General features: G+C 40.5%; 1 protein-coding gene across 2 annotated transcripts in view; it reads right to left on the bottom strand.

Annotated features, from left to right (window-relative positions):
• The window catches only part of IFT52 (intraflagellar transport 52), a 33,998-nt gene extending 22,207 nt beyond the window's left edge, over positions 1-11,791 (bottom strand). For both annotated transcript variants that reach the window (XM_047852495.1, XM_047852493.1), the window contains exons 1-6: positions 11,663-11,791; positions 9,778-9,902; positions 8,604-8,691; positions 4,615-4,744; positions 4,256-4,331; positions 3,096-3,167 (exon numbers count right to left, since the gene is read on the bottom strand). In XM_047852495.1, the coding sequence (XP_047708451.1) occupies positions 3,096-3,167; positions 4,256-4,331; positions 4,615-4,744; positions 8,604-8,691; positions 9,778-9,902; positions 11,663-11,683 (512 nt within the window). In that variant the 5' untranslated portion in view covers positions 11,684-11,791. The remainder of the gene's footprint in view (positions 1-3,095; positions 3,168-4,255; positions 4,332-4,614; positions 4,745-8,603; positions 8,692-9,777; positions 9,903-11,662) is intronic.
• Between the last annotated feature and the right edge of the window lie 1,403 nt (positions 11,792-13,194).

Consider the following 13,194-nt stretch of genomic DNA (forward strand, 5'->3'; position numbering starts at 1 on the left):
TAAAAGCCAATGGAATGGGAGAAGATATTTGCAAACGACATATCAGATAAAAGGTTACTATCCAAAATCTATAAACTCAACACCCAAAAAACAAATAATCCAGTAGAGAAATGGGCAAAAGACATGAATAGACACTTTTCCAATGAAGACATCCACATGGCTAACAGACACATGAAAAGATGCTCAACATTACTCATCATCAGGGAAATACAAATCAAAACCACAATGAGAGACCACTTCACACCTGTCAGAATGGCTAACATTAACAAGTCAGGCAACAACAGATGTTGGCGAGGATGTGGAGAAAGAGGATCTCTTTTGCACTGCTGGTGGGAATGCAAACTGGTGCAGCCACTCTGGAAAACAGTATGCAGGTTCCTCAAAAAATTAAAAATAGAACTACCCTACAACCCAGCAATTGCACTACTAGGTATTTATCCAAAGTATACAGGCATGCTGTTTCGAAGGGACACATGCACCACAATGTTTATAGTAGCACTACTGACAATAGCCAAAGTACAGAAAGAGCCCAAATGTCTGTCGGCTGATGAATGCATAAAGATATGGTAAGTATATACAATGGAATATTACTCGACAATATAAAAGAATGAGATCTTGCCATTTGCAACAACATGGATGGAACCAGAGTGTATTATGCTAAGTGAAATTGGTCAGTCAGAGAAAGACAAATATCATATGACTTAACTCATATGTGGAATTTAAGACACAAAACAGATGAACATAGGGGCGCCTGGGTGGCTCAGTCGATTAAGTGTCTGACTTCAGCTCAGGTCATAATCTCACGGTTCGTGAGTTTGAGCCCCGTGTTGGGCTCTGTGCTGACAGCTCAGAGCCTGGAGCCTGCTTCAGATTCTGTATCTCCCTCTCTGTCTGCCCCTCTCCCACTCATGCTCTGTCTCTCTCACTCTCAAAAATAAATAAACATTTAAAAAAAAAATTAAAAAAAGAAAAAAAAACACATGAGCATAAAGGAAGGGAAGCAAAAATAATATAAAAACAGGGAGGGGGACAAAACATAAGAGACTCTTAAATACAGAGAACAAACTGAGGGTTGCTAGAGGGATTTTGGGTGGGGGGACAGGCTAAATGGGCAAGGGGCATTAAGGAGGATACTTGTTAGGATGAGCACTGGGTGTTATATGTAGGTGATGAATTACTGGATTCTACTCCTGAATTTATTGTACTATATGTTAACTAACTTGGACACAAATTAAAAAAAATTAGATTATGGTTCTTGAATATCAATAATATTAACTCTATGATATATATTGCCATACGTTTTTCCCCTTTACAACTTTACCTTGGTTTTATCCTAAGAAAGATCTTCCCTACTCTAAGATTATAAAATATTCGCCCATACTTTTTTTTTAGTACTTTTATGGTTTTATATTTTTAACATTTAAAATTTTAATCCATCTGAAATATATGAATGTGTTGTGAAAATGGAAATATTTTGTCAAATGGTTACCCACAATTGTGCTATCCATTCTCCACTAGTTTGTAACGTCACTTTTACTATAAACTAATAATTTCCACCTCTCATATATATTGAGTCTGATTCTAATTTATTTATTTTTCACTATTTCTGTGTTAGTACCACATTATTTTAATCACTAGAGTTTTATAATATGTTTTAACTCCATAAAATGTTCAAGTCCTATGGGGTGAAATACCTCAAAATAGAAAGGTAAACTGGAAAAAATATCTGCAACACAGGGAAGTTTTATAAATGCATAAGAAAAGACAAACCATCACAATAAAAATGGGCATAAAGTAGTGAAGAGGAAATTCACAGAAGAAATGCAATCAGCCAAAAGATTTTAAAGGTCATCCTACTCAGTAATAATCAAAGAAATGCAAATTAAAAGAAAGAGCTATGCCTTCACTAGAATACTGCAAGCTGGCAAGAGAGGAAAAAGGAGCACATTCATAGGGACAATAAGTGCTATAAACTATCTGGAGTGCAATTTACCAAAATATCACATTTGGCAATGCATCAACTGGAAAACCCTTGACCCAGAGATTCTAATGCTATGAATCTAGCCTTACTAAAATATCTGTATAAGTGCACAAAAATTGTACATACAAAGACATTCACCAAGTGCTTCATTTATAGTAACAAGTATAAAATTCTGTTTGTAATATCAACATGGAGCAGAAGTTCAGAGTACAGGCCATGGAGCAGAAGTTTAAAACTAAGTTCTGACACTTATTAGTCAAGTGAGCTTGGGCAATTAACCTCTCTGGTATCTTGTCTATAATCTTAGTGTGTTGTGATGATTAGAAAGAGGTAAAAATTCCTGTCACAGAGTAAGTGTTCAATAAACGTTAGGTTTAACTATTAAAACAAAATATCACCAGGGCTCCTGACTGGCTCAGTCAAAAGAGCATGAAACTCTTGATCTTAGGGTCATGAGTTCAAGCCCCACGTTGGGGGTAGAGATTAAGTAAAAACTTTAAAATAAATAAATGAATACATAAATACATAAAGCAAAATGTCATAAATGACCTAAATGTTCAGTAATAGGAGATTGGTTAGATAACTTAGAATAACTCAAATTTAATCTAGTCATTAAAAGGATATGGTACCTATCTATATTTTTATATATGAAAAAAATCTAGAAATCTAAATACCATAGTATTAAGAATAATTGTCTTGGGGCGCCTGGGTGGCTCAGTCGGTTGAGCGTCCGACTTCAGCTCAGGTCACGATCTCGCAGTTTGTGAGTTCGAGCCCCGCATCGGGCTCTGTGCTGACAGCTCGGAGCCTGGTGCCTGCTTCAGATTCTGTGTCTCCCTCTCTCTCTGCCCCTCCCCCACCCACACTGTCTCTCTCCCCTTCAAAAATAAATAAACATTAAAAAAAATTTTAAAAAAAGAATAATTATCTTTGGGGAAAGGAGCATACATTTACAAAGTGGAGGGCTTCTATTTTCTTCCTTTGAACTATTCACATTGTTTTTTTTGGTAAGAATGACTTTTGTAATCAGAAATGAAAACTCTTCACTTGAAAAAGAAAACTCTTTAAAATGATAAATACATCCTCTTTAGGTAGCCTCAGAAAACACACTCACTGGGCATTGTTTCCACTGCTCTCCTCGTCAATGATTCCAGGCACAGCCTTCCCTGCAGCTCGGCTGATTTCCCTTGAAGAAAAAAAATCTAGTGAACAAAAAATTTTTAGAATTTCACACCCCATTCATTAATAATAAGTATGAATGAAATGCAAGCATTTTTCAGACTTGTTCAAAATGTAATTCTTGAAACTTAAATAAAGGTACATTTATACACCTACACCACTTTGTGTAGCTTGCAAAAGTTAACATTAAAATATGAGGATCAGTTCTTTCTTGACTCCTGAGGGAAGGATCAATATACTAGACCACATTCTAGACTAGACCCACATTCTAGTCCTATATTCTAGACTCCATATCATCAGACTCAGCAGAGTGCCTGGGATGTAGCGAATTCAAGTGTGGAATGACAATTTTTGAATATAGGGAAAAGCTCACAGAGGCCACCTGATGGTGTTCCTCTCATGCATTCATCTCCCACTTCACCAAAGCCCCTAATTTATCCTCTAAGATCCCATAAATCAGAAAAAAAATTAACTTCATCCCAGGCTCCAGGGGTAGAGAATATGACCTCGCCATACCATCAGGGTATTCTATGTCTCCTGCCACAGTGACCGGTTCAGGATGGGCATGTGGCCTAGGCCAGCTCCACCAGAGCAAATTGCAGGACTACTCTTTCTGGGAACGCTGTGACCAAGACAGGCTCTCATGATGTGGCATGCGGATATAAATTTGGGGACTGCTAAAACTATTGAGCCCACTCACAAAGGAGAGCAACACCAAGAAAACTGGAGAGCAATGGAACTGGAGCCCGACAACATCATGAATTTTCAATCCACACCCTAACCCTGCCCTATTTCTAGGCTTTTCAATGACATGAATCAGTAAAGTCTCTTTATTGTTTAATCCCATTTGAATAGGGTTTTCTGTGCTTATAGCTGAATGTATTCTAACTGACAAAAAGGTGAATGTGGAATAAGGTTTCAAAAGATGGGAGGAATATAACTTGAGGAATGAGAAGTAATATAATAAAATAAATTACAATATAGTGAAATAAAACAAAAAGGCAAGAAAGAAGGGCCAGCGAAAAGAATGTGTGAGAAGAGAGAAGAGAAGATAGGAATTATTTGTAAAAACATTTCTGCTTTCAACATGCTTACCTATTCAAGACTCCATTGGAAACCAGAGCTTCTTTAGGATGGAAATACTTATAATATACATTTCTAACCACAGCATCTTTAAAGGGCAAAGAGAGGAAGTTGCACCTTAATTAGAAATAGGTTTGATATTAGATGAATACAAACTTGACCTGTAAGAAACCCTGAACTCTGTTGCAATTCCTTCCACTTTATAAATGGAAAAAGCCTAGCCCCAGAAGGCTCAGACCGCCACTGAGATCAGAATGCTAGACCATGCACCCTCAGCCCAGGGCTCTTCCCATTGTACTATTAGGTCCAGAGGACTACAGTATGTATAATAAATAGGAAACGGCTACCTCTACTAAAATGATAATAATTACCATTATTAATCATGATTCCATATTCTTCCAGGAGAAAGTTAATATTGGTGTCGTATCTGGATTCCCCACCCTCTCCCAGCATCACAAGGATATCACCACCACCATCAAGGTATTTCTTCAGGACTTCAAACTACATAAAAGAAAAAAAAATCCATGAATATACCCCAAAGACTTCTGTCCAAAGTACTATGAAGAAAAATAAATAAATCTATGAGGCACTTAAATATAAACATCTGTAAGATATATAAAATGTACTCTCTATGTAGAATTTCAAGCTTGTTTTTAAGTACAAAGTCCCAAAATACTCAAACTGAATTGACATTTTCCACACTGACTATCTGGAAAGCAAACTCAAAGTGGAAAGTATTAGCTAAAAGAAGCTCACAGGTCAGTGAGCAGCATCCCCGGTCTCAATCTACCAGATGCCAATTGCACCTACCCTCTCCTGCCAACAACCAACGATGTCTTCAGACATGGCCAAATGTCCCCTGGGGCCAGGGGAGAGTGTGTAGAAAAAAATCACCCCTGGTTGAACACTATCGCTCCAGACCATACCTTCCCCTGCCAGCCAAGGACTCAGGATGAGAGTATTGTACACCACCCCCAGGGAGCAATTCTGGTCAAATCACTGACTGATCAAGCCCTAGTGAGAAACGCATGGCATCTGCTTATCTTCTAGGAAGCTCTCTCTTGTTTTCACAAAGCTAGAGAAGGGAGAAAAATCTAGGGCTGACCTTGCTGACCCAGCCTGAGAAAACCTGGGGTGAGTGGTCTAGACCAATAGTCCCTCAACTTCCCTCAAGCACCCCAACAGCAAATAATGTGAAAGTAAAGTATGTATATTTATATAATTATAGAACATACTCCCAAAAAGGAAAAATGTGAAGGATAATAAAGATATGACAAATATCATTTCCCCCGGCACCTCAGTGATTGATCACACACATCCCACTTTGGAAACCACTGGCCCAGCCCAGCTTTACTACAGACAAACCTTTGTGCTCTTGCACACTCCCTGGATTTCCTTCTCTCTCCCAGCCCCCCAAATATAGAAGACATAGTGCAACAGTTAACATCACCAAGGGGGCTTGCTCCCAAATGAGACATAATTTCACAGATCCTGAACTCTGCACAAGACTGTGCCCTTCATGGGGATCCTACATACCTATTTAGCCTTTGTTTCAAAATGTGGAATATCAAGAGGTGCTCTAGTGTATGTATGCTCAAGCAGTAACAAACTGATATTCTTCTAGTGTTTATACACCAAAACATTGACAATTTGAAGTACACATGTTCTTTTATAACTCATTTTTTTAAACTACATTACAGTTGAGACACTTTTTTCAATGGTAGTGGGTTATATTACCTGGGCTTTTCAATTCAGAATAATAAAGGTGTATGTAAGTGATGAGTCACTGAATTCTACTCCTGAAACCAATGTTGCATTGCATGTTAACTAAAATTTAAAAATAAAATTAAATTAAAAAGTTAAAAGTGCTTCTGCCTTTCCTTCCTACCTTGCTCCACCTCTAAAGTAAAGGCAAGGTGCCAGGAACTGGTCTGGTGTGAGAACATTTTATTAGGCTAAATATGCCTCTCAAGGGATTCTATCATTTGGAAGCCACTGCCTTCCATCTCTAAGAGCTCGAAGTAAGGTTTGACCTAGTGCCTGTTCCCTCTTGGGGAAAGGACCAGGCACCTATCTCTGACCCTCTTTCCAGATGCCCTGGCTTTCCTGACACTGCCTGCTCCTCAGCAAAACCTCCTCACGTCTCTTTCTCTTCACTAGTTGGAGAAGGGAAGTTGGGGGGGAGGGGAGGGGAGTAGAGGAGGAGGAGAAGGGAGGTATCCTGTAGCATGAGGCCACTCCAAATCAACGGGGAATATGGAATATAGTATTCCTTTGCATGCCACTGCACACTGTGTGTACATTTCCCTCAGGCTCTCACTGGGTGGGGGCAGCTGGCCACCTCCATGTTCCTAATAGGAATTCCTGTTCCTTCTCTCAATGAACCTGATCAGTTATGTCTCTTCTCAGGTGACAAGGTGGCCTTGCAGTTGGGTCAACAAACAAAAGAACAGAAATGCTTCCCTGTAGACCTCCTCCCTATGTCCCCATCCAAAGTCAGAGCAGAAGACTGGACCACACCGGTGCCACCCTGCCACCACTTCCCTACTCCCCACAACCCTCCCTGAGCACCAAAGCACTTTCACATCTCTGTGAGAAAGGCTCTTGCTGTGTTCTGGGGTTTCTGTTTAGTTGTGGTAAAATACACATAACATAAAATTTACCATCTTAATTATTAAGTAGTGTTAAGTAGTGTTAAGCACATTCACATTATTTGCAACCATCACCACAATCCATCCCTAAAACTCTTTTCATCTTGCAAAACCGAAGCTCAATACCCATTAAACAACTCCCCATTTCCCCCTCCTCGAACACTGGCTACCTCGATTTTTTTTTCTTTTAGTTTATTTATTTAAATTCAAGTTAGTTAATATACACTGTAGTACTGGTTTCAGAAGTAGAACCCAGTGATTCATCATTTACATATAACACCCAGTGCTCATCCCAGCAAGTGGCCTCCTTAAAGCCCATCACCCATTTAGCTCACCTCCCCACCCACCTCCCTCCAACAACCCTCACGGTTTGTTCTCTATCCTTAAGAGTCTCTTATGGTTTGTTCCTCTCTGTGTTTTTATCTTATTTTTCCTTCCCTTCCCCTATGTTCATCTGTTTTGTTTCTTAAATTCCACATATGAGTGAAATCATAGGATATTTGTCTTTCTCTGACTTATTTCCCTTAGCATAATACACTCTAGTTCTATAGAGACTGAAGATGACAGAAAGAAATGGAAAAAACATTCCATGTACATGGATTGGAAGAACAAATACTGTTAAGATGTCTATACTACCCAAAGCAATGTACACATTCAATGCAATCTCTATCAAAATACCACGATTCTAACTTTATATGAATTTGACTACTCTAGGTATGTCGTATAAATGGCATCATACAGTACTGGTCTTTTTGTAACTGGCTTATTTCATTTAGCCTAACATCCTCAATATTCACCCATGGTGTAGCATGTATCAGAATTGCCTCTCTTTTTAAGGCTGAATAGTAATTTATCACATGTATGCCACATTTTCTTTATCCATTCATCTGTTGGTAGACTTAGGTTGCTTCTGCCTGTTGGCTATTGTGAACAATGCTGCTTTAGACATGAATGTACAAATAGCTCTTTGAGATTCTGCTTTCAATTTTTTTGGATATATATCTAGAAGTAGGATTGCTGGATCATATGATAATTCTATTTTTAATTGTTGAGGCACTGCCATGCTGTTTTCCATAATGGCTGTGTCATTTTACCTTTTCATCAACAGTGCACATGGGTTCTAATTTCTCTACATTTTTACCAATACTTGTGTTCTGGGTTTTACATTTGTCTACTCTATGAAATAGAATTAAGGGGCGCCTGGGTGGCGCAGTCGGTTAGGCGTCCGACTTCAGCCAGGTCACGATCTCGCGGTCCGTGAGTTCGAGCCCCGCGTCAGGCTCTGGGCTGATGGCTCAGAGCCTGGAGCCTGTTTCCGATTCTGTGTCTCCCTCTCTCTCTGCCCCTCCCCCGTTCATGCTCTGTCTCTCTCTGTCCCAAAAATAAATAAACGTTGAAAAAAAAAAATTTAAAAAAAAAAATAAAAAAAAAAGAAATAGAATTAAAAACAGCTTAAATTTAAAAGGAATTTTCCTATTTTCAAATGTGGCAAACAAGTATGGCTAGTATTTAATTAGCCTCAACTATGTGTCTGGCACTTTACATGCATTATCTCAGTTAATGATCACAACAACTCCACGATGAAAAAAGAGATGAAAGCGATTACCTTAAGGTGATACAGTGTATGGTGAAGTGGGATTCATATCCGGAATTTCAGAGCTCATGTGCCAACCATCTCATTGTATTTCTTCTTTTTGGGTATTACTTACCTCAGCTGCAGTAAATTTTTCCCTTGGCCCAGCTGTAATCCACAGTTTCACCCCAATTAGCTTCTCAGATGTGATTTCATCTTTTAAACTAGAAATAGGATTTTTAAAGTATTAGATCCATAATTTATTTTTTTCAATGTTTTTTATTTATTTTTGGGACAGAGAGAGACAGAGCATGAACGGGGGAGGGGCAGAGAGAGAGGGAGACACAGAATCAGAAACAGGCTCCAGGCTCTGAGCCATCAGCCCAGAGCCTGACGCGGGGCTCGAACTCACAGACCGCAAGATCGTGACCTGGCTGAAGTCGGACGCTTAACCGACTGTGCCACCCAGGCGCCCCAATAGATCCATAATTTAAAGCAATTTATGAATTACTCTAGCCTCTAGACTGTATGGAACCAGAGGCCACAGAGGCCCAGAGATGAAGGGATTTAGAGGTATCAGGTACAGCCTCTCTCCCAAAGTGAGAATCCCCTCTACAGGCTTGTCTGAGATCAGCCTCTGCTCAAATACTTCCCCTAGGCCAAGATGCCCAAATTAAACATACAAGAGTATAAAGAGTCTTCCAACTACTAATTCAATCAACTCTACATTAGTTTGTATAATTACATAGCCTTACCCATTAAGAAAAACCATTTACACACACAACAAAGGCAGAGAGGAATTCTCATCTTTCCTTTCCCTAAACTGAAGTATTGCCCGAAATTAAAATATGGAGAAAGCCTCTAACCTCTTAAAAAGTTGTGTATGTATAATTAGAATAATTATTTGATTTGTGATTTGGGGGACAACTTAATATACTAATTGCCAACTTTAAAAAAATATGTTTTTATAATAATTTATTTACTTTTTTTTCCTGAGAGGCAGCGAGCAAGCAGAGGAGAGGGGCAGAGGGAGAGAGAGAATCTCAGGTAGATTCCACGCTCAGTGAGGGGCCCAACGTAGGGCTCAATCCCATGACCCTGGGGTCATGACCGGAGTAGAAATCAGGAGTTGGATGCTCAACCAACTGAGCCACCCAGGCGCCTCTATAATCAATTTATTTACTTCTGAATGTTCTTCATATTGAATTTCTCCTGCCTAAACAACCTCTTACATAAGAAAGTAAAGACTTTCCAATATTACCAGCAGGCTATTGTCATCACTTAGAAAGGAAAACAATATATATGGTCACCTCTGAATCTTCCAATTACTCCGAAGTCTTTTCTGCATGGATTTATAGCCATTGTTGGTGGTAAATACTTCTTTTTTGTACGCATTGAAAAGAATGGTGCTCCGAAGCTCTTTCTCCATGGTTACCTTATGGAAAAAAGAAGAGATCAGAAAAAATGAAACAATAAACAATATTCCAAAAGACCATAAATGGAAAAAATAGTCTTCTTCTAATTTATCAAGAGAGGAAATACAGCTGCAACCTAGTTATCAAATCCCTACAATTCTCAAAGATTGAGAGTGAAATGCATATTCACAGCCGCAGAAATCTGAGGCTATCTCTGGCTTTTGCTTCCTGTCTCTGGCCCTGGCCTTCCCACCAGCCTATTCTCAGGACCCTGCCCTGTCATCACCCTACCTTTATGCCCTGAGACCATGATGCCCACCTGATTTCTGACTGCTAACTACTGTTAAGTGTGGGGTATAGCCCTTCAGATTCTTTATTTTTTTAATGTTTATTTATTTATTTTGAGAGAAAAAGAGAGCATGAGGGAGAGAGGGGCAGAGAGAAAGGGAGAGAGAATCCCAAACAGGCTCCAAACTGCAGGGCCCCATGTGGGGCTTGAATTCACTAACCATGAGATCATGATCTGTGCCGAAATCAAGAGCTGGAAGCTTAACTGAGCCACCCACGTGCCCCTGGTTTAATATTTTTCTAACTGACATTAATTACTTTCATAGATTTACCTGTCTTTAGACTTAGCTTCTAGTAGCTTTTTTTGGTTTGGCTTGGTGGAATTTTGGAAGCCAAACAGAGGTTTTAAATTTTTTGGAGTCAATAGTATTTATCTTTTCCTTTCTTGCTTTTGGATTACATGACATATTTAGAATTTTTTTTTTTTTTTTTTTTTTTTTTTTTTTTTTTTTTTTTTTGCTGTGCTAAGTTTACAAATACAATGCTTTCTTCCAGTACTTTGTTATGTGGTTAAGTTAAATTTGGTCTGTTTGGAATTTATTTGGGTGATCAAAATAAGCTTCATTACTGTTTTTTTTTTAATTACAATAAAGCTGCCTGACATCAAACCATCTTCTTAATGCTGATTTGAAATACCCCTTGACTACATAAATCTCTAGAAGTATTTGTATTTGGATCTATTCTGAATTCCATTATTTTCTATCTGCATGTAAGTTCCTGCTCATTTCTATACTATTTTAATTATTATAACTTTATAATATGTTATAATATCTGGTGGTGCTGGAGAACTAATCCTCACTAACTTTTTAGAATTTTCTGGCTAGTCTCATATTTTTTCTTCCAATTGAACTTTAAAATCATTTTGTAAGCTCAACAAAAACAAACCTCATGATTACAGCAGCACTATCTTTTCATGTTCCAACCATCCTTGTACACTATTGTTTTCCCAATGTGTACATACAATACCCTATCCAGCCTTTCTCAGTTAACTAAAAGTCTCCATGGTTAGGATAGTGGCTGCATGATCTAGTGCATGATTATGCCCTAGTGAACTCCACCACTGCTTTCATGAACATCTTTTCAATTATTTCGCCTTCACAAACCCTATTGGAATTTATACACGTCTGTCTTTGCCGTTATTTTTGCTGTAGGACAAATTCCCAACAATTTCCTAGGATTCCTAGGTAAACGGGATGAGACAATGCTCTCTGATACTCAGCAAGAGAACTAAACAGCCCAGCCACAGGCAACGGAGATTCAAATGCAGTCCGAAGTTCGGGATCCGGGCCTATATCTGCGGCCTCAGTTTACTTTATCTCATAAGACCTCGATTTTCCACAAGACTGGTCCAGAGGACCCAGGAACAGGCCGGCGAGGCCCCCGCCAGCTCCCAGGACGCTACAACGGCCATCACAGTCGGAGCCCTTCTTACCTGAGGCCCAGTGACCACCATCTTCACCTGACACCGCCCAGCATCCTGCGGCCAGGTATCCAAGGCCGCTTAGCAACGGCGTAGGCGAGGCAGCGCGCTGGGGAGGCGTGCACTGCGGCGTGGACCTACCTCCGCAGCAACGTGATGACGACAGAACGGAAGACGCCATTTCGCCTTGAGCGTCACGGGGCTGGCGGTCAGGGGGCGGAGCTAATATGGGACTGTACCATTACATTGGTTGAGGGGTAAACCCAAACAGAACGTGAATTAACTTTAGGCCAAAAATAAACCCATCTCGTTTCGTACTTTAATATCAAGTATTATTGGAGACTGATATAAGTAGTAGGACCCTGGGGCCCAAACTTCGCTCCACGCTGAGGGAGGAAAGTGAAGGCTTCCGGCTGTGGCGGGTGGGAAATGCCCCATCCTCAACTCCCAAGAGCGCAGGCGCACAGCTCCGGGGCGAATCCGGGCGGAGAATGAAGGGCGAAATCTAGCTGTCGGAAACGCCAGATGAGAGGTTCTTATGCGTGCTGTGGAAGGGTTTCGGCGACTTGGCACCTCGGGAAGCCTTCCCCGCGAAAGATGGACAAGTTTAGTGGTGCGAATGGTCACTCGAGATAGTTCTTCCTCTTTAGTTAGCCCCTCATCTCTGAGCGCCAAAGAGCTAGGCCCAGGATATGACGGTGAACTCGCCCTCTAGGCCTTCCCAGACGGGGAGTTGGACCTTGGCCAGATCCGACCAAACAGTGAAAATATAAACTGCACTAAGGGAGCTGTGAGGGACCAGAGCTGATCTGAAAGGCGCTCCGGATGAGCGGAGTAATATTGATAAGGCATGGGCTGGAGAAGGAACTGCTACACCAAAGAGCGATCGCCATCAAAATGAAAAACCAGGCTCTAGTAACCACCAACAGGCCACAATTTGTTCCAGGGGAGCCCTTGCCTGCCCTGTGAGTGTGTGGACTGTGTGCAGTGCCGCCGCCTCACCGGCGCAAACGAGCAGAGACACACCACGGTTTTGGTTCACATTTACGTTTGTTACAATCTTCAGTTAAGTACAGAGCAGTAGGAGTCTTAGGAGCTTGAAACACACAACTCTTGTTGCCTTTACACAACTACCTGCCACTGCAAAGTTAAAAAGTGAAGAGGATGGTTGAGAATTCTCTTCGTGGAGATGCTGTATTTTGGTGCGAAATTAATACAAATGGAAGTGAGGGGAGCCTGGGTGGCTCAGTTGATTAAGCATCTGACTCTTGATTTTGGCTCAGATCATTATCTCATGCATGGTTCCTAAGTTCAAGCCCCACGTGGAGCTCTGTGCTGGCAGCCTGGAGCCTGCTTGGGATTCTCTCTCACCCTATCTCTCTGCCCCTCCCCTGCTTGTGCGTGCATGCTCTCTCTCAAATAAGTACACATTAAAAAAAAAGAAGTGATATATTCTACTAGAAAGGGTACATAGGGCGTGCCACTCGACAGTTTGGACAGGTCTGGAGTTCTTCTGCCTGATGTGCAGTCAGTGTTTCCTATAA

This window comes from Prionailurus viverrinus, chromosome A3, assembly GCF_022837055.1.
Source record: "Prionailurus viverrinus isolate Anna chromosome A3, UM_Priviv_1.0, whole genome shotgun sequence".
Lineage (NCBI taxonomy): Eukaryota > Metazoa > Chordata > Mammalia > Carnivora > Felidae > Prionailurus > Prionailurus viverrinus.